The 25,218-nt window shown below is 38.2% G+C and overlaps 1 protein-coding gene across 1 annotated transcript in view; it reads right to left on the bottom strand.

Annotated features, from left to right (window-relative positions):
* The window catches only part of IGSF3 (immunoglobulin superfamily member 3), a 118,582-nt gene that overhangs the window by 7,047 nt on the left and 86,317 nt on the right, over window positions 1-25,218 (bottom strand). Inside the window, exons 8-9 of the mRNA XM_081951257.1 lie at window positions 4,727-5,137; window positions 1,347-1,754 (exon numbers count right to left, since the gene is read on the bottom strand). Coding sequence (XP_081807383.1) covers window positions 1,347-1,754; window positions 4,727-5,137 — 819 coding nt within the window. The remainder of the gene's footprint in view (window positions 1-1,346; window positions 1,755-4,726; window positions 5,138-25,218) is intronic.

Raw genomic sequence — 25,218 nt, 5'->3', positions numbered from 1 at the left:
CTGCACCATAGACAGTATTTTAACTTACTGCATCTGTGTATGGTTTGCCAATTGCACAGTGGCAGATAGGACAGCACTCCAGAGGGTTAAAGTCATTGCCCAGAGGATCACTGGTTGCCTTCTCCCTCTTTGGAAGAGCTTTTGAGCTCCCATTGCCTTAAGAAAGTTCAAAACATTCTTAAAGATCCATTTTGTCCTGGGTACCCTTTTTTTGAACTATTATCATCTAGCAGACGGTACAGGATAATAAAAACCAGGACAAATAGGCTGAAAAACAGCTTCTATCCCAGGGCAGTAATTATATTGAATTCTATGGTATAGTGCAATATTGGGTTTTTAATTTCAACTATATAGAAAGTAAAGGATGTATGTTTGTGTTTTTATTTTTATAATTATAATGTACACTGAAGATGGCATTTAATTTTGTTTTACCATGTGCAATGACAATAAACTAAACTAAACTAAACTAAACTGCACCGGTCAGCAATTCCTTAAAGTTCATGACAGCTGTCCAAGTTAAGGCAACATTAAATTGGTAGTGACACTGAGTCCTTCCTCTTTCATATCTTCAAGTATGAGGATAGAAAATTTGGGACAAAAGTTTAAAATTCTGAACATTGTATTTTTCTTTGGTTTTCTCTTCTTAAAGTTTCATTTTCTTTCCCTAGATACGAGGTTGAAGATGAATCCAAGCATGATGGAATTTCTTTTCATCCAACAATATTATCTTCAGTGTTATCATTCTGTGGCTTGGCCCTATTCTTTAGAGTAGCGGTCCCCAGCCCTTCCATCTTGACGGCCCGGGGGTGGTGGTGGTTTCATGTGTGAAGCCTTCCGCCCCCCCCCCTCTAAAGACGACAAATGCATAAAAGCATAATAGTTTTTGGAATTTTTCTTCACATTATGTTGGGAAGCACTTAGCCTGACAGGCAGGAGAGAACAAGTGAGGACGTTGTCTAGATTCACTGCACTACCATAAAAGGGACAGAACCAAACCTCCCTGAATTCCTTGGAGCTTTATCTAATTGTTCCCAAGGGAAAGCTGTTGGACTGGAAAGATTCCTCTATTATGGGTAGAGCACAATAAGGAAGTTAGTTTGAACTCTGCAGGTGTTTGGCTTGGTTGCTTGTGCCTGACACATTATTAACATTAGCTAAAATCAGTGACTGCTAGCTTAGTGTTATAGCAAAGGGATATAAATCAACTGGTCAATCTATGTGCTGACTAAAATCCATGTAAGTTAATTCAGGGCAACCAGACAGTTCATAGAGTAATTTGCAGTGAGCAGAAATTAAGCTGCTTTCTCCACCTGTGAAGCAACTCCCCAAATAAACAAATACTTTACCTGGCTTCTTCACCAAAACTGTTGTTAGCCCAGATAGATCTTCTGCCCTTTTGTACCAGGTATTCGTAGGATTTAGCAGCCACTCTTCCACTCGACAATCATAGGTCCCACTGTCCTGCAGTGTCATGTTCTGGACAGTAAGAAGATATAGACCTGGCAAAGGACTTTCCAGGTGCAGCCTGCTCTTCAAACCATTTAGAGTTGCTAACTCTCCATATAAAAGAGTGGCCTGCCTTGTCAGCTTTACAACTGCTTCTTTCTCTGGCTCACCAGATTTCCACATATACCATTCCACAGATAACTGGGAAGCTTGACTGCTCCGGTTAGTGACTAGACATTCTAGTGTTACCCATTCATTTTCTAAAATGGTTAGGTTCTTTTGGCTCTTGTTGATTTCCAACAGATTATCTAGGAAAATACAAGAAAATAATTATTAACTGAAAAAGACCAGCCCAAACATTAGTTACAATTCTACAGATTCAACTTTGCTCTGTTGGTTTTTATGTATTATCTGTAATCGCAGGTAACATAGAAAGTCTACATATCCCTGTTAAAATGCCAGTTTTTTGAAATGTAAAAGTCAGACCAAGATAGATCCCTTCAGAATTCTTTCAAACTTTAATAGAACACATAAGCTGTACAATTCAATTGAAAAACAAAGCAAACCCTTTTAAAAGGGAACAGAGTAACAATAAAAATGTACAATAACATGGTTGCATAAAGACGCACACTCTTAAACTAATACTTCGTTAAAACATAGGACATATGTGAAATATAGGCGTAGAAACCTATGAGCACAGCACAGCTTGCTTTGGGAATCTCTGCTCACTCTTCCTTACAAAAGCATTCCAAATCTATCAGTTTGCAAGGTCATATCCTGTGTACAGCTTTCTTCAGATTCTCCCACAGATTTTCAATTGGATTCAGGTCCAGGTTCTGGCTGTGCCATTCTAAAACTTTTCCAAATCTTATGATGAAGCCATCCTTTTGCTAATTTGGAGGTATTGCTTTGGATTGTAGCCATGTTGAAAATTCTCCTTCATCTTCAGCATTTTAGCAGAGGCCTCAAGGTTATGTGCCGAAATGGATTAATATATGGAACTCTTCATAATTCCCTCCATCTTAACTAAAGCACCAGTTGCAACTTAAAGAAAAGCAGCCCTAAAGCATAATGCTGCCACCACTATGTTTCAATGTGGGTATGGTGTACTTTTGGTGATGCACAGTGTTGTTTTTGCACCAAAATATTGTTCTTTTGTCAAACTTGACATAGATTTTTGCAAAATGTAGCTGGGCTTGGAAGTTTTTATTTATAAGACAAGCCTTCTGTCTTGATACCTTACCCCACAGCCCAGAATGAAGAATAAGGGAGATTACTTGCCAGAAATTCCTGCAGGTCCTTTAATGTTGCTGTAGGACTCTTGGCAGCCTCTCAGACCAGTTTTCTTCTTGTTTGAACATAAATTTTGGGTGGACATCCAGTTCTTGATAATGTCAATGTTGTGCCATGTTTTCTCCATTTGTTAATTATTGTCTTCAATGTGTTATGGTATAGCCAATGGCTTAGTAATTTTTGTGTATCCTTCTTCTGAGTGATACCTTCCAACAATGAGATACCTTTGAGGTTTTGTAAGCTCTTTGCAGACCATGACTTTTGCTGTAAGAGGCAACTGAGTAAATGTCAGAAAAATCCTACAGAATATTTGAACTTTGTGTGGGCTTGATTGGAGCCGTTTTGATGAGTCGTGTGTATTCACTATTTAACATCCGTCTGAATATAAATAGCTAATTCTCAGCCACATCCTTACTTATAAGAAGGTGTGAACAACCCATGATTCACATTTCTTATTGTTATTACACACACACACACACCAAAGAGATTTTAGTTTGTTTGTCAATTAAATTATTTACAGCTTATATGTTATATTAAAGGTGGAAAGAATTCTGATCTGATTTATTTTGGGTTTTTTACATCTAAAAAACCTGGCATTTTTACTTGGGTGTGTAGACTTTCTATATCCACTGTAGTCATTTCGATTTAGGTGCCACCTGTATTCTGGGAGGCCTGGATTCAAATATTCCTAAAAAAAATAACCAAGCCCTTGGGTCATCGTTCCAGAGATACTTTCTTTCCAGATTCCTTACTGCTTTCAACAATGACAGAGTTTCTAATCTATGTGAAAATTAAGGGAAATATTCAGAGAGGCATCTGCCTTCAAATTAGCCTATATTGAACAATGTAGAACAGTCAAACATCAGGGGTTGACCATGGGAAATGTTTCATGACATTTTGTATTATGTGATAAAATGTTTCATAAATGTTTCATAAAATTGTCAAATTTCACTTCACAGCAGTAGGTTCATAGGTTTTGGAATTTGGATGCATCCTGCAAGTTAGCAAGGTATGTAGGTACCTTGGTTGAAAATGATGATGCACAGTTTTTGCCCAATTGGATTCAATGCATACTGATAAAGATACAGGTTGAGAACCACTGCTCTAAATAAAGCATCTTCAGCTCACACACCGTAATGCCTAGAATTAATAATCTTCATCTAACTTTCAATAAACTCCCTTATGACAATTTTTCTTTTTAAATTAAATAAGTTTTTCCCCCATGGATTGGACGTTTTCCTGCTTCTATTCCTCCTCATAAACTAATCCTATGTTTATGACTATAAAGCTATCTGAAAACCGGTATTCTCAAGTTGTATTTTTGTCTGCAGCCCCAGAATTCTCCAGCAAGCATGGCTTTGGGGAATTCTGGGAACTGAAATTACAATATGCTAGAAGGTGCCAAGTATCCAGACTTCAAGTTTTGTGATGTTTTTCTGATACACAGATATTTTAAGTGACAGTAGGTTGTGTGCCCTACATACTGCGATGTAGGAAATAGGTTAAAAATATAGAAGGTTTTCTAAATGCTTCTATTTCTAAATTCAGCAACCTAGATTGTTATATTCAAGGACATTTCTGAAAGCTGTTACTGAGTGGTTTTATTAAATAGCAGGCTGCCATGGAATCAGGGAGAGACAAATAAATTAATAGATTGGCATTCCACAAATTGAGAGATAGGAAAAGTAAATTTATTACAAGACAAAACTTGACAGGACTGGCCAACTATGCATTGGTCTACTGTAGAAAGCTGCTTGGCATTCAAACTTTTAATTCCAGCCAGTAGAAAGTAAAAATATCCTTTTAAATTGTTGGAAGTTGCCACGAATCAATATTCGAGTTGGTGGCATATAAACAACAACAACAACAACAACAAAAAGATCAGGAAAGAAAAGAGAAACCAAGCACTATTTACATGCAAAGATTTCAGAGCCCTTCCATTCCCATCTATTTAAGCATAGTCTGCTTAGCTCTTGAGAAATATTACCTGGTAACTTGACGGTGACTTCAGTCCGGCCAGAAACCTCCTCTGCCAATTTATACCAGGCATGGTTAGGATTGAGCAGCCACTCTTCCACATGGCAATAGTAGCTACCGCTGTCACTGACCTGTGCCCTCTGCACTGTCAGACTGAAGAGACCTCCAGAGAGTGACCTCTCAAACTGCAATCTTCCCCTTAGCCCTTCTTCTTCCGCATAAGTGCCATACTCAAATACAGAGCTGTGAGTGGTCTTCAGAATGAGCTTCCCATCTGTGTCTGAGGGTCTATGAACATACCATAGGACTGCAAAATGAGAATCTGGGCTGGTTTGAGACTTGACAGAGCAATTCAGAGGGATAGGCTTATTTGCCACAAGAACTATACTCCGCTTTGATTTGCTGACCTGTAGCTTTGTTACTTGGAGGTGGAGTAATAGAGGAGAAGAGAGAGAGAAATGCATGGTTCAATTAATTATAGCGGAGACTGTTGCGTTAAGCTTATGATACATATTGCTATTGTACAACAAAATAATGTAATGCACTTTGCAGCTGTTTTATCAATGCTATATTCAGCTGTATATATACAATTTAAGCAATTTATGTTTCTTAACAGTCATCTTTTAGAAACCATAGTTAATATTTATATAAACATTTTCCCTAAGTTTATTTCCTAAAACATCAGTTAATAATCTCTACTTAATACTATATAGATAGTATTATATATACACAGATAATAAAATGTATTACTTCTTATAATACAATTAAAAAACCATAGTTAAATAAAGCAAAACTTCCCAAACATTTTAGGACAATATATATGCAGGGCGTAAATATATTGAAAGGTCAAGAAGATATAATTTTGTATTTCATTTTCCATTATTTGCATGCCATTTTAAGAAATTTAATAATTTCTTATTTTATCCATATTCTTTTCTTGCTTTCATTTTAACTTGCTTTCATTTTTACCCACCAAAATGTAAACAAATAGAATTTGGAGCTAGCACTTCAGAATAATCAATCATGTCAACAGATTTTCTTTAACACAATTTATAGTAAGATGTGAGTATCAGCTATAATGAAGAAAATTAGAGATTCCAATATAATTCTAATTCCCAAGCAATTATCTAGACTACAATAATCACTTTTATAAACTGTTAGATAACCTGTGATCTATTGGTCATCCTTTCAGATATATTTTCTCACCTATTCAGAGTATGAAAGTTCAAATTCCTTGCCATGGTCCATCTGTCAGCCATGGCCACATGGCTTTTCCCCAAACTTCCCCATTGATTTGTGGGAAGATATCAAGGAACATTGCAAATAAGGATCACATGAGTATAGAAGCATGATGGTGATGCAAAATAGCAACAGTGCAATGCTGAAATGGCAACAATTTCCAAAAATTTCATTCCCACTGATATAATGGCTTCTGTTATCATACGAGTTATTCCATTTGAGATACCTTGGCTGAAAAAGTTTTGACCTACGATGTACCTTTTGTCCTGTTAAAGGTGACAGTCAGGAGAGTTTTAGTAGTATATAAATTTCCCACTACTTTGGCTCTTTAAAACATCCCAAGATGTTTTAATGTTGTAACACAATGTTACACTTGTAACACAGAAGACAATACTGTGACAAGTCTCTGAATTGCGACAATTGGTAAAGTATTTTTTACACATCATATAAAAATAAAAAGTCCCCCTGAGTACTCATCCAGGAACTTCCCCAATGTGTACATTGAAGGCAAAAATGTTGAAATGACACAGTATACATGCCCACACCCACACTCTAGACCAGGGATGTCAAACTCCTGGCCCACGGGCCAGATGCATCAGGGTCTGGCCACGCCCAAACTGGTTTAGCAAAGAGGGGGGGGGGGAAGTCCCAATATGTCACGTGACACTGCCATGACGATGTGAGTTTGACACTCCTGCTCTAGACTAAGTGTATTTTTGTTAATTTTTAGAACAATCACATGTACTCCCCTTTGCATTAAAAGTACCCACTCTATTAATCCTCGCTTGCTTATATGCTATAAAGATAGCAACAGGGAAGAAGGCGGGGTGGCGAGGAAGAGGTAGTTTTCATGATATAGTAATAGAAGTTTGCCTTTCTAATATAGGTTTATGCATCTCTGCAACACATTAGGAAGTTCCCCTGGAGCCTATATTGCTACTGGCTTTAATCAGTATGCTAATAAAGACTAGAAAGCTGTGCTATGCAATGATGTGACATATAGAGGAGTGAAGACCTCCTCACTTCTCTCTAGAGAGTGTACTTTTCAGGGAGGCTTAGGCTCATGCCAAGCAGATACTTTCTAACTTACCAGTTTGAGAAAATAATGTCAGCTACCAAGTTCAAAACAAAAAGGGTTATTCTTCCTGGTCCTGCCGGTCCTCCAAGTCTTAGAATGAAAAACCAACCAATTCATACACACACACAAAAGAATAAGAAAAAATCCCTACTTCTCCCAATGCTGTTTCTACTTCCCTAGCTAACAGTTTATTTTTAATTGGTACTGGATTATTTCCTGGCACTGTTGCTAAGGGAGCATCAGTTGCTATAACCTCAGTTGCTATAGTAACTATATGTTAAGTGTGGAGCTTTAACATTGCTATGAAAGCAGTACACATGCAATCCCAAGCATTATGTCTCTCTTTACATATGTGTAGACCTAACATATCAATTCCTACATCCGTGGGAATATACTGCAATTGCATATAGCAAATACAGAAGCAATACAAATGCCCTCCCTTCCCCCCTTTATTCTTTTTTCTTAAATTCAAAGGAAGATAGAACAATTAGAGTCCCCTTGATATAAGCCCTTGAACTGAAAAAAAGAGAAACCACCGATCCCCAGTTGGCATCATGTTGTGATAGCTTTGCACCACCCTGTGGCTCATTATTGAAAAATTAAATGTTTCTGCTTTTGAATGACAACTGTCATTATGTTGTCCAGAAAACTATGGAAATAATTTCGAAGGTAATAATTTTGATCGGGCTTGGGTCCAGGAGATGGTGAAATTTCACACAACTCAGCTTCAAATTGTGCATTGGGAAAAACCTTGCCAGCTGATTACCAAAATTCTGCAATGGGCTTTAATTTGAGGGCAGTATACTAAGGGGTCTGCTTTCCATTTCCAATCGCTATAATTCTGCTTAGTGTCTCAGCTTCTTTCTTTTACAGATTTTAATGCTAAAATGCACCATCTCATATGAAAGGCATAGGATCTCAATACAGCACACTAGCTTTACATTTTTAATGTTTCTTTGAAGGGAACAGGCACTTTTTCTTTTAGCCCAAGATAATACATTTTTGCGTTTTGAGTATTGCATTTCTGTACTGAAATACACACACGGAGCACCAAAATATCAGCCTGATTTTTCATAGCAATGTAAGGTGTAAAAATGGGACATTAAGCCTCTGCAAGACTTAGGTACCCTTTCATATTTTAAAATCTTTCTGTCTTGCAACAAAGAAACAAACATATCCATTGTAGGGGGTACAATCGGGTCCTGGCATGCTGATATGACCTCAAAGCTACAGATTATATACTCTTGCATTAAAAAATGTTCATTCTTTCCATGATCTGACAGAGAAATCATTTGCACTTTTCATGGTATTAGCACATCACAGCATTATGGATGATCTTCTTGGAAGAGAGTATCTATTCTGCCAGCCAGGTACAATTTACCATTTGTGCTTGCCTGGAAAACAGTGAAAGCAACTACACCAGGATATTAAATGACAAAAATCAAGAATAAATTGGCATATCTATCATTGGCCACAACCGGACTTTAGAAACAATTCATATTCAATGAAAAGTACTACAATAGTATAAAGTTTACACGAAAAGGTATAGAAATTCTATTATGGGCGGTGAAAGAGATGTGTATTCCTTTAAGTAGATACATAATGCATTTGAATCCATATAAAAAGCTATAGCTGTTTCACAATTTTCAGTAGCTCTGTTACCCTCTTGCAAGAAAATTAATTAGTTGCAATCTCTTTACCACCAGATCAATAGAGGAGGTAGATACATATTGGCTCTCCTTATGCTGTCAGTGACACTAAGAAACCAAGTCCTCCAACCAGCAATAGCTCAATAAGCAATGGCAAAAAAATTAAATATCTCAAGAAAATAATGAATGTTCAATCCAATTATTTAATGAATATTAGGTCACTTGGAAAAAGTAAGCAAGAATTAAAAAAAGAACAGAGGACATATATTGGCAGCAGAGTCATCAGATCAAATTATGATTCTTTGTGACCTTTATATATTTTAAACTTAAATATTATTATATGAAACTGCACACTCTTGAATTCATAGCTAGGAAAATATCAATCGCTATTTCTATTGTTACCAAGATAAGGAATTTTCCTCTTTGTCCGAAAGAAAATGAATAAAATGAACAAATCTATTGATCCAACTATGGTCTCAACACACACACACCCCTCAACTGATTTGTGTACTGAGGTTACAAATATGCAGAATAATTTTAATAACATGTAGTTTTTGCAACTGAGGAAGAAAAGTGAGACAACCTAAAACATTTCATGTTGCATGGGCCATCCTGATTAGGCAACTCTCTATGATCAAAATAAATATGCAGATGTAAAATCTGCCCCCAGTTTCCTTCCCGATAATACGAATTGATTTTAAAATTCTTGAATTTGGAGGATCAAAGTCGCAGGTTATTAAATATTTTTCAGTTTGGTCTAGGGCAGTGGGGTCAAACTTGATTTCACTGAGGGCTGCACCAGGATTTTGTTTGACCTCGGAGGGCCAGGATGGGCGTGGCCAGTTTTGACATCACTCGTGTTGGCGATGCCTGTGGCCCAAGCGCTCTGCCAGCAAAAACGGGCTCCTGAGCTCCGTTTTCAGCTGGGATGGCCTCCTGCAACCCTATGCCAGGGAAAATGGAGCTCAGGAGGGCCATGTGTGGCAATATAGAGGCACTGCTGTTTCCAGGGCGGCCCCATGGGCCAGATCTAAGCACCCCATGGCCTTGAGTTTGGCACTCCTGGTGTAGTGATTAAAGAACTAGGCTAGAAACTAGGAGACTGAATTCAAATCCAACCTTAGCCATGAAAGCCAGCTGAGCGACCTTGGGCTAGTCATTTTCTCTCATCCCACCCCACCCCACTGGGATGTTGCTTTGAGGAAAATGGGAGGAAGCAGTATTAGGTATGTTTGCTACATTGAGTTATTTATAAAAATAATAAAGGTGCGGTATAAGTAAATATATACCATATTTTTCTGTATTCTGTTTTCTGAACTTAAGACGCACTGGTGTATAAGACGCACCAAGATTTCGAAGAGGTAAGTAAGAAAAAAAGTTTTTGTCCTCTCCGGCCCCCAGGAGCACTCTGCAGGCTTCAGCAGGCTGGGGTAAGGCAAAAACGTCCCTGTTTTTCACTGAAACAGGGGCATTTTTCCCTTCCTCCAGCTCTGCTAAAGCCTGCAGAGTGCTTCCGGGAGGTGGGGGAAGGCAAAAACAACCCCGTTCTGGTGAAAAACGGCCCATTTTTTGTCCATTTTTCACCCAAACGGGGGCATTTTCCCTTCCTCCAGCCCTGCTGAAGCCTGCAGAGTGCTTCGGGGGGGGGGGGGTGTTAGGGGAAGGCAAAAACACCCCCGTTTGGTTAAAATGGCCCATTTTCCACAAAAATGGGATGCGGGGGCGGGGCTTTGGGAGGCCAAAAATGACTGTATTCGGTGTATAAGATGCACCAACATTTCCACACTCTTTTGGGGGGGGGGGGAGGTGCATCTTATACTCCAAAAATACAGTAAATATAAATGAGATAAAAAGAAAACAAATCCATATCTGTCCCCCAATTAACCAATAATTAATCTAGCTAAACCACTGGCAAAATGTTCCATACCGTAGTGAAAGAAGACTTGTTCAAGAACTCAAAGAGAAGTGGGGGAGATGATGAGAGAAATGCTGATATATAGACACAGCAGCACTAAAACTTGATACGGAATGCCATGGGAAACCAGTATGTAATAAAGAGAGTCAAAGTCTGTTTTGTCCTACTTTGAAGGTACTCTTCCCTGGAGGCTAGCAATCTTCAAAGACAGCTTTCTCTTACAGAGAACTTATGAAATATTACAAAGTTTCCCAGTACTTGCCCTAGTTTTATAGTCTCTGACAGAATTTGGTGTTTTTGATGTAGGAGAATGAAGGACAACGGGGTAGGCAACAGCAAAAAGTTGAGAAGAGCTTTATGAAAAATTCTCATTTGTATGTTCATGATACATGTTTACAGTTTAAATGAATTTCAGAAAGAGTCAAAATATTTTCCTGCCTAATCTCAAAATGATGGCTGAAAACATGACATCATGTTTACTTTCACTCAGTTTTTCTTGGGAAGTATTATACAAAATAAACTTTGAATCTGGACAATTCATGTTTGTCCCAAGCACAGTGAAGAAACTTTGTAGTGACAATGCTTTCCCATTTATATGTCATAAACATACAGATAAGAATTCTTCATTCATAAGAGTTCTTCTCAATTTTTTGTTGTTGCATACTCTGTTGCCCTTCATTCCTGCATCAAAACATCAAATTCTGTATGGGAAGGTTGGACTCTAGGTGTGTTGATGCCTGGAGACTTTTTGGCAAGTATCTGCAGTTTTTTTTGGCAAGGGTTTTTGGTTTTTTTGGGGGGGAAGTAGCTTGCCACTGTCTATTTTCTAAAGTTGAGAGAGATAGTGGTCACCCAGTTGGCTTTCACAGCTAAGGTGGGACTTAGGATCTGCTGGTTTCTAATCTGGTGTACTACACTAAATTGGCTCCTGATGTATGTGTATGTTAAGATTATTTTCTTGTTACACATGCTTGTAAGAATCCTGCTACCTGGACTATTACTTCTTATATTCATCCATGATTTAATACAGTATTTTCATCATGTCTCCATTGTGTTTTGATATTAATGATAATAATTAGCAAGGCTTTGTGAACTTTCTTCCAAACGCGCGTAACTTTCATGTCAAACTTTAGGGAAATATATTCAGTCTCATAAAAGTTGAGACTGCCAACGAAGAAGGGAATATCTAAGTCAGCATCCAGATCAAATTGGAATGTTAGAATTTCCCTGACAAAGGTTCTGTCTCAGGGTCAGTATTCTTCATTATCTTCGTAAATGACTTAGACTTAGATGAAGGAAGGAGGAGAAGGAGAACTCATCAAATTTTCAAACTCAGGATGCAAAAAGATCTTGACATACTTGAACAATGGTCCCTATCCAACAAAATAAAATTTAATGTGAACTAAAGCAAAGTTGTACACCTGAACTGAACCCCTCCCCCAAAGGTACAAGTACAGATTAGGCTAAACAGTAACTGGGGGAAGCCTTCATCCTCAGAAAGTAGGAACAGTTAAAAAACTTATACAAAGAATCTTAACAGCGTTGGAAATTTCCATCACTATATCTCATAGCGAGGCATTCTCACATTAAAATTCATTTTCTAATAGCAGTTATCTGTTTACAATTGACATTACGAAGTCTGTGTAAAAGGCCATTGGCAAATGAAGATACAGTTTGGGAATCATTAAACTGAAAAAGGAGCAAAAATGATATTGGGAAATTCCTTCCGACAGTGGAAAATAACAGCAAAGGAGGAAAGGTTCACAATGAAGTCAATTTACTCTCTTGGAGATAATGATAATCGAACAAAAATAATAGAATTAGAGACACATGATACAAAAACAAATCCCCACGATATGCAATAGTCTGGCTGCTGCATGCACTATCCCCTTGCATAGTATTAAAAAAAATCCAACTCAAACTGCATTAATCATGCCAGAAATTGCATTAGAAAGCTCATGATACAATGAGAATATGAGCAAGGGATGGAGTGTTAGGTTGTGAAATTATTATTAGTGCAGTTATTAACTTGTCATTTCACTCTAGTGTTCGGGTAACAATGAATTATTGTCTGAAAGCAGGCCAACATGATTGAATTACTACACAGGAAATCTTCTAGATAAATATGACCATTAACTCTTTCTATAAGAGCCTTCAAGATCTCTCAAGAACTATATACTGCATTTAAATGTTCATATCAGAAATTAGCTCATTTTCCAAAGAAATTGGTAGTCAGCATCATGTCTATTTCTTTCCTACATTAGGTTGAAAAGAGGATTTTTACAAAGAATCATCCCCAAAACTACACTGTGCTCCCTGAACATACTGTTCAACATTGTTGCCTTTAAAAATAAAGCTGCAAAACCCTTCACATTTTATCAAGCTTTAAGTAGAGATTATTATAGAAGAGAACATATGTTGCTAGGCTATGTTGTCGATCCCTTGCAGCTCTCTGATTTTGGTTGTTTCCTTGAAAAAGGTTTTTTTTACTTGACCAGGTTACATCATCAGGATGTAACCTGGTCAAGTAAAGGATAACTTTATGAACTATAAATGGGTTAACATTACCATACATCAAAAACATCCCCAAAACAATTAACAGACTACACGGCATCATTGTAGTACACAAACAAATCGCCCCTAAATCATTTTAAGTTTACAAAAAAAACAGTAGTCCAAAAACAAAGAAATAGAAACCATCCACAACATTCAGAATAAGGACTGTAATAGTCACTATAGAGGTCAGACAGGTAGAAACCTACATCCATGAACACAACTATCAGTCAAAAGACGCAATGAAAACTCCTTAATCTCACTGCATATGGACAGATTCAATCTTAGCTTCAACTGTGAGCATCCTGGACCAAGGTAAACCCAAAAGCACCGTGGAATTCTTGAAAATTTCATATTCAGAAAAATCAACCATCAATAGATACATACAGATAAGCAGATTGTGTGTAAACAGATTACACACAATTCTAAGAAGGAAACAAAAAGATCAGAACACATGCTTTCCAGTAGCCAACAGGCAGTTCAGCAGGAATCAATACCAGGCAAATAATCAAGCAGAAAACAATATTGTACTCAAGGAACTTTCAAGGAGAAAACCATACCAAGTCCAGCACTGGCAGGACAATAGAGGATGTAAACAGAGAGCAAACCTCTTACTCATTTGTACCATGATGTTACCTAGTTAGGTAATGAAGCATCTGTTAGAAAACAACCAAGCACAGTGAGTACCAAGAACTGGAGATTTTTATTTCCACTACCGTTGTACAGGCAGCATGATATATATGAATAAATAGATATTTCTACGTGGAATCATAACAAATCTGATTAAACCCCAACAAAGTATATGATATCAATAGGATATTAATTATATCCTTTTAAAGGTAAGAAATACTATTGCCAGATAACAGAGAACCTCCCAATATTTAGATATCACCAATTCTATTCTAGTCTAGTCACATTACCAGGAATACAAAAATAGTCGTGTCACTTAAGCAGACATGAGAAAATAACATATTTTATGATGCATCAGATGAATTAGCTGCCCTTATTTCTATACAAACCAATGTTTTAAAATAACTGTCACATTACAATAATTTATAAACATGTAGCATTTGGGATCTACTCTAAACAAGCAGATAGCTGCTGAGGAGTACATTATAGCATAGGCCAGTGATGGCGAACCTCATTTGGCTGCTGTGCCAAAAGCGGGGGGAGGACAGGGGGGGTCGTGCGCTGGCATGCTACACCCATGCTGCTATGCGAGCAAATACCTGCTTTTGGTGCATTATTTTGCCCTCCCCAGGCGCCAGAGGCTTTCTAGGAGTCTGGGGAGGGTGAAAACAGCCTCACCCACCCTCCCTGATGCCCTCTGGAGGCCTCAGGAACTTCCCTGAAGCTTCTGGAGGCCGACAAACGTACCTATGGCAAACCCGGAAGTTCGGGAATGGTGACTTCCGGTTTGCTTGTAGGGCCACTTTTTGCCCTCCAGAGCCTTCAGGAGGTTTCCCTGAAGGCTCAGAAGAGCAAAAAAAGGTCCTACGAGCAAACCGGAAGTCCGTTCCTGAACTTCTGGTTTGTCCATAGGGCTGGATTTTCGCACTGCGGAGGCTTCAGGGAAGCCTCCAGAGGGCAAAAAACGGCCTCAAAAGAAGGCCGAAATCAGCTGGCCAGCGTGCATGTGCGTGCTGGCCAGCTGACAGGGCAACACGTGTGCCCTGACAAATGGCTCTGTGTGCCACCTGTGGCACGCGTGCTATATGTTTTCCATCACGGGCATAGGCCATTGGGGTTTCTACAGTTCTGTGAAAAACTGTGATGCCCTCTGGAATAGCTACCCTTCTGCAGTGAGCCTGGATGGCTTCATCTTTGTTGATTTTACGGAAGTCCCTGAAAACCTGAAAAGCTCCTGCCACCCCTGGAAAATCACTGAGGTATTGAGATTGCTCCATTGGTGTTTAATAAATCCTTCCCCTCTTAGCCTTTAACTACAAATTTTATTTTTTTTAATGAATAATAATAATTATTTTACATATTAACTGTTTTACAGTTTTATTGTTCACTACTCAAGAGTCGCTTTTTCATGAGATGGGCAGCCATGGAAATTTGATGAGTAAGTAAATAAAATGTGAGCCTTTGCAGATTTTCTGAATCTTTGGCATAACTTTGTCACTGGATGTTAATGGCTCAAGCTGAACCTTTTGATGGATAAAAAGGAGACCGCTTGCCTACAGGTAATCCTTGAGATATAACCCAAATGGTGCCTGTTACTGTTGCATATCATGGCAGTTGTTAGGTGAAATTTGTCAATTAATGAACCTCCCCTCCCCATCCCTACTCTTCCCCATAAAACATTAGATGAACATAAAGGTCATTAAGTGGAAAGCGGGGTGCCTCTTGGGCAGAGATGGGTTGCCAATTTTTTACTACCAGTTTGGGTACGCTTCCCCGTGCATGCGATGCTTCTGCATGCACAGAAGCATCCGGGTGGGTGAGCAGAGCCTCCTGCCGCGACCACTACCAGTTCAGCTGATCTAGGCCAAACCGGCAGGAACCCACCTCTGCTTTTCAGTATGAGAGGTGGTTGGAAGCCTAGTACTGGCCCAGTCCCCCCCCCTCCCCAGGCCTCCCCCACCCTCAAGATGTCCCATGCCCCATTTCCTGTGGCTTGGGACCCAACAGGCCTTTGCCCACTCCCACTGGATCATCCCAGACTTTAGGCCTGATTCCCACTCCACCAGGCCAAATATCCTTCTCCTCACTTATCTTCTGAAGAACTCCAATGCTTTCCAAAGTACTGGAATGCATGGCCACATGGCACAGTTCCAAAACTGCCCATTTTGTCCAGCTCACAAAATGGTGTTCGCATTTGTGTTGCTGCCAGGCGGCCCAAGGACTTCATTTTACTGACTTAACAAGGTCTGCACAGTGCTACAGCTTTCGGTCACATTCAGAAGCTTCTGCAGCACTGCACTGACTTCTTGAAGGCATCAAAATGAAGCAGTTTGTCTGCAGGCCGCCATTTTGTCCCTGCCCACAAGGGACCAGTAAAAAATGGTGGCTGCATTTGGATCACCTCCATGCAGCCCAGGAATACATGGCCTGCCCTCCTTCTATAACTTGAGATCCCTACACTTCAACAACTAAGTGTGGTGTGTGATGGGCATGTGGGGAACAAGCACAATTTATTTATTTATTTATTTTATTTTATTTATTTATTTATTATTAGCGTTTATATACCGCCCCCTCTCCCGAAAGGGACTCGGGGCGGTGTACAGTCCATACCAAAATACAACAGATTAAAACATAGAAATAACTATATAAATACATGTATAAGAGGAGGGTAAAATATGCCAAACTGTACAGCTAATAAATAAATCAATACAAAAGTTTAAAATATCAAGTTAAATTTAAAACAATATCCCTCTAAAAACCAGTAAGAATGTGTATGCCAGGAGGTAGACGTTAAAATTATGCCAAACCAGCCAGTCGGAACAGGTGTGTTTTCAGTTTCTGTCGGAAGGAGCGGAGGTCAGTAGTGGTTCTAATATCGGGGGGGAGGTCATTCCAGAGGGTTGGGCCCATCACAGAGAAGGCCCTACTCCTTGGTGTCGCCCGTTGGCATTGCCTCGTGGACGGCACCAGGAGAAGGCCCTCCCTGTGAGAGCGGATTGGCCGCAGGGATGTATGTGGGAGGATGCGATCCCGCAGGTAACTAGGCCCTATGCCATGGAGCGCTTTAAAGATGGTGATCAGAACCTTGAAATGCACCCGAAAGACCACAGGTAGCCAGTGCAGCTCGCGCAGGAGAGGTGTTACGTGGGAGTACCTAGTAGGGAGTACCAAGCTCTGCAGGGTTCTGGCAGGACAGAATAGGAGAAAGAGGAGGGAGAGCGCTGTGATGGGTTGTAAGGGCAAATGACTGCAGGGATGTTGCAGTCATAATAACTTTGAAATGGGGTTGTGTTTAGCTTTTGTGGGAGTCTGTTATAACTTTGAACATTCATTAAATGGTCTATCATACCTTGGACTACCTGCACTTAATTTATTTCATAACCAAAATTAATCATCCTTTATATTCAGTTCAAATCTTAACCTAGAGTAATTGCAAACCAAATACAACCTATAATTGGTGATTAACATTTGAGATTTTTCTTGTCATAAACTATTCATTTCAAGTCCACTTCCATGGGATTTATACTTGGACTTTTATGCTGCCATTCCAAAATGGTGAATTTGTTCTTTTTAGCTATTGCCTAATATTCTTGCATGCATAATTCAGATCAATGTCTTATAATACGACATTACACTTCACTTGACAGTTTGGTAGCCTAATATTCTTCTGTAAATTTCTTTGCCAAAAAGTAAACTTTGTTTCCTTCAATGATAGTAAGTTGTCTAAATTCTGAGATTGCAAAGCATTTCCAAACCACATTTCTGTCACCTCCCTGCTAGACACCACCATGAGGTTTATGTTGAAGAATGCACTATTTTGTTTTACCAAAGCATCAAAAAAACCTATGTAGCCTGAAAACTTGTATTTTTAACTCATTTGTCCATAGAACATTCCTCCAGATGTTCATAGAACATTCTGTCCACAGAACATATCTCTAAGAAAAGAAGCCAAAAAAGCAGAACCAAGGGAGAAGCAGGATATCAACAATGGGAACAGATTTTAGAAGACAGTGCAACACAGATACTGAGAAGTGATACTTAGAAGAATCTTAGATGATTCTAAACCAACAAAAAGTGCATGGAAAATAAACAGAAGAGAAAGATTTTCCCTGAGGAAAACAAATATGAAAGAAACTTGGTGGGATTATATTCATGACTGGCACATAGAGCTGGAAGATTACAATTTATTGAAAAGGAACTGTGATGGCCCCACTGGAAGACAGTTTGGAAGAGAAAGGAGAGTTGCAACCAGAGCCATTACACGGGTGGTTAAGTATGAGTGTCCAGAGAGCTCAGGGGCTGAGGAAGTTGCAGTCCCAGGTCCATCTGGCATGGGGGAGGAAGCAGTTGACCGGTTAGCCACTGCCATTAGCAGAAACAGGGGAGCCCCAGCTGCCAATCGGCTGTCAGATGGCCTACACTAGTAGGGGAAGATCGGTTAGTGTCAATGAGCGGCAAAAGACTGCCTCTAATGAAGAATAGCTGCTACCCTGACTTGATCCACTGGTGCCAAGAGCAAAGTATAGGGAAACACAGAGGAGGTTGGCAAGGCTACTTGTGAAGAAGCAGCCTTGCTCCTCCTAATGAAAAACACTGGCCTTGGGTTGATTCAATCAGTTATGGGGGGAAGTTTGTTTGTCAGAAACAACTGTTTGCTCCTGCAACATACTTTCTTTAACTTTGTGGAACTTAGGAACTTGCTTTGTAGACAATGGACCTTGCTTTGGATTTGTAAACTTTGGACTTTGTTCTGTGGATTTTGGACCCTACCCTATGAATTTTGGACTTTACTCTTGCTTTATAGATTTCAGATTGGCTCTTGCCTTATGGATTTTAGACTTTATTATTATCTGGTGGATTTTGGACTTTGCTCTGTAGACTCTGGAGTCTGCTCTTGCTTTGTAGAATTGCGGACCATGCTCTTGTGAATCTCGGACCTTGTCTTTGGTACTGTGCTCTTGCCATTTTGCAGAGCCTGTCCTCTGGGAAATTGGGGCTAAACTTTACCACAGTAACTGTGGTACAGTAAGGGGACTGTCAGGTTGCTTTGGGGATCTGCTTGATTCATGTATCATTGTGTAATAAACATACTAGTCTAGCATCTGCTCCTGCTTGCATGACTCAGGTCAGAACAAGAACAGACCCAACAGAAAGGATGAGGATGTTTAATGTAAGTAAAAAATGAATAGTAATTCCAGAATTGGAACATGAACATTTTGAAACTATTTGTGGAAAAAAGGAGATAGAAACAAACATGCCATCTCCATGGAATTTTATTATATACCACCTGGGTAGATAGAAGATACACTTGACCATTCTTTCTAATAGTCATGGGAGATTTTAATTATACAGACATCTGTTAGAAATCCAACTGTACTGGAGTGAAAAGTCAATGAATCTTGTCCTCTATTATTGATTTCATTTGTCCGAAGGTAAAAGAAGACAGTACTGAGGTTAAAACTTGGCTAACACTTAGATAAAGGAGTAAAATTAAAAAATGGTCTAGAAAGATTTGAGCTGCGTGGTAAAACAAATAAGATTGAATTTAACACAGAGAAATGTCAAGTTCTATTCACTACAGCTCAGTCCCAATTTGGAGTACTGTGTCCAATTCTGGGAGCATTTTAAAAGGACAGAGGCAAATTGGAGCTCAGAAGATGGCTACCAGACAGTGAAAATTCAGGAAATCAAACCCTAAAAGGAATGGTTAAAGGATATGGATTTGATTAGCTTACAGAAAATATTACTTGGGGAAGATATGATAATAGTGTTCAAATATCAAAAGGGTAGTTGGAGAACACTGACTTCTCAATTGCTCCAGAGAATGATTTAGATCTACAAGGAAGGGTAAAGCTCAGAAGACATTTTGTGACTGTATAAGCCAGAGAAAAAGACATGACAGAAGTTCTCTTTGGCGAGAGATGTTGAAATGGAAGCTGTATGGTCATCTGCTAGAGATGCTGTACTGTAATGGATCTTGCAATGAACAAGGGGTTTGAATATATAAGGGGACAAAAGGAGAACTCATCAAATTTGCAGGGAACACCAAACAAGAAGAATAGTTAACACTTTGGAAGATAAATTCAAGATTCAGGATGATTCTGACAGACTTTAATACTGGGCCTTATATAACAAAGTGCAATTCAGTGTTGAGAAAAGTTATGTAACAAAAACCAAATGTGCAGGTATAGAGTAGGTAGTACCTGCTCAATAGTAGTAACTATGAGAAAAACCTACCATATTTTTGGAGTATAAGACCCACCAAGGTTTTGAAAAGGCAGATTAAATTTTTTTTTGTTTGCATTCTGCAAACCTCCCCAAAACAGCCCTTTGGGCCCATTTCCCCCTCCCCCCAAAGGCATGAATAGGCTTTAGGGGCCTTGCAGATTGATCCTGGGGGGTGCCCCCCCAAATAAGCAAAAAATGACCCGTTTTTGCAAAAATGGGCCCATTTTTTGTCAAACAAATTGCATGCATAGCCTTTAGGAAGCTTATAGAGTACTCCTGGGAGCTGGGGGGCAAAATTGAGAAAAAACTGTCCATTTTTCACTCATCTCTGCCCTCCCCAGCCCCCAGGAGCTCTCTGAAAGCCTTCTATAGGCTGTGCACAGCCATTTTGGTGAAGGGGGTAGGGTTTCGGAAGGCAAAAAATGCTGTATTCAATGCATAAGATGCACCCAGATTTTCAGCCTCTTTTTTGAGGGAAAAAGGTGCATCTTATACTCCGAAAAATATGGTAGGTATCCTAGGGGGCCACCACTTAAGTATGAACCAGCAGTGTACTACAGCTGCTAAAAAGTCAATGCAGTCCTAGACTGCATCAATAGGGGGATAGTATCAAGAATCATGAGAAATAATAATATCACTTTAACTGAAGCCACTGGAATATTGCATCCAGTTCTGGTCACCACAATACAAAAAAGTCTGAGGATATATGATAGAATACTAATCAAATGAATCACATATCCAAGGAAAAATGCTTTTTCATTCATTAATATATTAGTGAAGTCTAACCATTCCCTCAAACGCTCATACTCCCCAAGAAGTTAAAGATGATGCTGCATTAGCAGTTGAGTAATAAAACTTTAATCTTAAGAAACTGAATAGAAACCTGTATATATTATATAATAACAGTAGGGAGAAAACAGAGCTGCTTAACTCATTGTTTGCATCACTCTTTACGCAAAAAGAAATTGTAGCCCAACATACCCCAAAAAACTAATGTAAAAGGCAAACTAGAGATAAAAATTAAAATAAGCAAGAAAACGGTAAGAGAACACCTATCTGACCTAGACGAATTACGTAAATCACGAGACCTGATAGATTACATCCCAGAGATCTGAAGGAGCTGGCAGATGTTATCTCAGAACCACTGTACCATATCTTTCAACATGGAGCACTGGGGCAGTACCCGAGGATTGGAAAAGGCTGATGTGGCTCTATTGTTCAACAAAGGTGGGGAGGGGAAACAGACCCAGGAAGCTACAAACTCTCGACACCTGGGAAGATCCTGGAAAAGATAATTTTAAAAAAACAGATCTGCAAACAACTAGAGCAAATAAAGTTATAATTAGTAGACAGACTGGGTTTGTTAAAAACGGATCATGCCAAACCAATCTTATTTCATTCTTTGATAAAGTCACTAAATTAGAGAAATGCTGTGGACGTAATATACTTAGATTTTTGTAAGGCATTTGACAAAATAGGCCACAATCTACTTTATATATAATATAATTATACCACACACACACACACACACACACACACACACACACACACATAACCATCACACAATTCCCTTCAGGGTTAGCAACATTAGACAGAGTGCAAAACGAAGAAAAAATAAAAAGGCAAAGAAATTAAACATGAGACAAAATGAAAATCAAACATAGCTAAAACTAGATTACATTAATATACCATTCACTTTATGTTTATCTCTCTATCTTTCTTTCCTTGTAAACCATTTTCTTCCACTAGTTCTATTTCCTACTTTATATAACTTATGTTTAAATGTTTCATCGCATTTTCATGTTCTCATCAGCTCCACATAATCAGAACTTTTTCAGTCTTCCTTTCTATCAACTTCTCATGTATTTGTTTTGCAGTTACTCCTCATTTATTCTTTCTACATAACATTTCAACCTGTTTTTTAATACTTAATCACAACTTTTATTTAATCTTCATTCATTTAATATCCATTCATTCTTGACCCTATCTTTTCTTGTTTTTACTACAAACGTATCTTAAAGAACCCATTCCTATTACATTCAGCTGTGTGTTTTTTTTCTAACATACCCAATTCTCACTTTTATGTGACAATGATTAGAAGCATACTTGAATACATGGACATTTTTGTGTCTTTCAACTTTCTTTCTTTACAATAAATCACTGAGCACTTTCTACCAGTATTGGCATGTTTCCACTTTTGGGCCATCATCTATCTTTAGTAAACATTTTACCAATTTGCACAAATTAATTTTTTAACATTTCAATATAGATGAACTGGAATATTATAATTAAGATTGAAAAGAAAATTTGTTTTGGCAGAAAGTAAGAAAAACATGAGTGATGCCCATTGGAACTTTGCTATAGTTTATACATTGTTAACTTGGAACCACTCCTTCTCTTTCCCAATACTTCAGTTTTGATACATTAATTCAATTACTTTGGTCTATGTATGATATTGTTGTACCATGCAGTCTATATAACATTCATTGCAAATCATTTTGGTATGCAGACAACATAACAACATCTCCCTACAAAAACACATATCTATATTTTCCGAACCAGCACACTTCTAATGTCGCCAGAAGCATTATTTATATATTAAAAATTCCAATGGGCATCACACGTTTTTTCTTACTTTCTGCCAAAACAAATTTTCTTTTCAATCTTAATTATAATATTCCAGTTCATGGATACTGAGATGTTAAAAATTAATTTGTGCAAATTGGTAAAATGTTTTTGACCTCACACTTTCCTGTCACAAAAATAAAATGTTTTACAATTTTGTTTCAAAATATTCCAGAATAGACTTGCTGTTTGAGTTACTTTTCCCACAGAACTAGCAGAATCAAGAAAAAACTCTCCTGAGAGGATTTTGCTATGTATGCACGCACTGACCTGAAGAAAAGGAGCAATCTGTATTTTACAACTGCAGACAGAATGATATACTCAGAAGAGTTTACATATCTTTCTCGATATAGCCCACTGTCCAGGAAAATAAATCTGTTCTATATAAAGTATATGACCCGTTTATTCCTTCTTCAAGAATAAATGTAACAGACCAATGAGAAGGTACCTCACCTCTCCCCTTCAAACCCTTGTTTTAGTTTGTTTTAATTTTTGTAATTTTAATACATTTTGTATTTATAATTATTATATGTTGTTTTATTCAGATATAAGCTGCAGTTGTCTGACTTGTGAGATGGGTGGCAAATAAATTTGAAAAATAAATATGCAGTTGTTTCAAGTACGACTATTCTAATTAATTATTTCTTATCGATGGTTTGGTTTACATTTTTGCTGGTTCATTTATACCAATTAATCTTGCATGAAAACTGGATGGTGATTTAAAAACATTAGGGTAATGGCTCCCACACAGATAAAATGTCTGACCCAAAAGCTTTAGAAACTAATTACTCAAAAAATTGAGCTACCAGGGAAAATAAAACTGTCTCCTGAGCCAAGTTCTACATAGACCACCAAAAGCTGTTGATCTTATCTAACCTACAGCATCTAACTGTTTTTTCTCTTTATTTCAGTTTCAATCAATTTGCCTGCTCAATGGCCCATGGCTTTCAATGCCACCTTTATAGAGTGAACAGTCTTTCCATTAGCTACAATCCACATCCTGATGTAGAGACTGAATTTAGTGATTAATTAAATACTGCTCTTGGATGTTTTCCCAATTATATCCGGGTTTCCTTATAGATAACAGTACCCATTTTTCTGCACATATCTAAAACTGGAAAGTTTTTACATGTGTGCCAGTAAGAACTACTACAGAAGTGTTAGTGTATCTATATAAATGCTTACATTTGGATAGCAACAGGGCTTCATGAGATTTCTGTTCAATGAATTCTAGGAACACTTAAATACTCATCAAATACTTGATGACTTATAGTAATAGGTGGGAACATTATTAATCCTGGAACGAATGATGAAATATATTTTACATACTCTGTTACAATTCTCTGTCAAGATGTATCAAAATATTGGTTAATGGAATATTCAAAAGTTAGCTTCCTAAACTACAGATTATATTTTATTTTTACTTACTTCACTTGTATTAGTTTAGTTGGGATCTGAAAAAGTAGTAATTGATTATTACAGTGTATTACCAAGGCACAGATTGCCATCTCTGGCCTTTCCTCTTCATTATAATGAGCAGCATTTATATTTTTAGGTCACTGAGCACACTACTTCACTTCTACCAAACCTGATTTAATTGAAATAGCTGTCTGTAAATTAGAAAGGAAGCCACAAGAATCTCCCAATTAATGATCTCAAGGGGGGGGGGAGTCTTTTTGGAGGCATTAAAGTAAACCACTTGTTTGGGCCAGATTTGAGAACGTAGCAATTTGAGACTTTGGGAACTAGTTTTTTTTTAAACTGCTCAAGGTTTCTCTGCTACCTGTATTTTATCTTTTGCTTTAAATCATACAAACAGTAAATAAAGCAGATTAAATTTATAAACTAATTGCAGCTTAACATAGTGTGCTTCTTTCAAGGTTAGTTATTTCAGCTATTGCTTATGTATAAGATAAGAGATTTCTTGATCACATTTTTAAATATTTAGCAGACATATTTTACCATACAGATACTGTTGGATGTGACAGGGATCTTGAAGTCATAGTGGACAATCATTTAAATATGAGCCAGCAGTGTGCTGCAGCTGCCAAAAAAGCCAATACAGTCCTAGGCTGCATTAACTGAGGGATAGAATCAGATCACATATGGTATTAATATCGCTTTATAATGCCTAGGTAAGGCCACACTTGGAATATTGCATCCAATTTTGGTTGCCACAATAAATATGTTGAGACTCTAGAAAGAAGGCAGAGAAGAACAACAAAGATTATTAGGGAACTGGAGGTTAAATATATATAAAGACCGGTTGCAGGAATTGGGTATGTCTAGTTTAATGAAAATAAGGATTAGAGGTGACATGATAGCAGTGTTCCAATATCTAAGAAGAGGGAGCCAATGTATTCTCCAAAGCTACGAAAGGCAGGAAAGAACCAATGGATCAAGGAGATAAGCAACTTAGAAGTAAAGAGAAATTTCCTGACAGTTAGAACAATTAATCAATGGAACAACTTGTCTCCAGAAGTTGTGGATGTTTTTAAGAACAGATTGGACAAGCATGTGTCTGAAATAGTACAGGGCAGTGATGGCGAACCTTTTTTGGCTCGGGTGCCAAAAGTGGGGGGAGC

The sequence above is a fragment of the Natrix helvetica genome, assembly GCF_964273705.1.
Source record: "Natrix helvetica genome assembly, chromosome: 4".
NCBI classification, from domain to species: domain Eukaryota; kingdom Metazoa; phylum Chordata; class Lepidosauria; order Squamata; family Natricidae; genus Natrix; species Natrix helvetica.
This window is presented reverse-complemented; position numbering and strand designations above follow the sequence as displayed.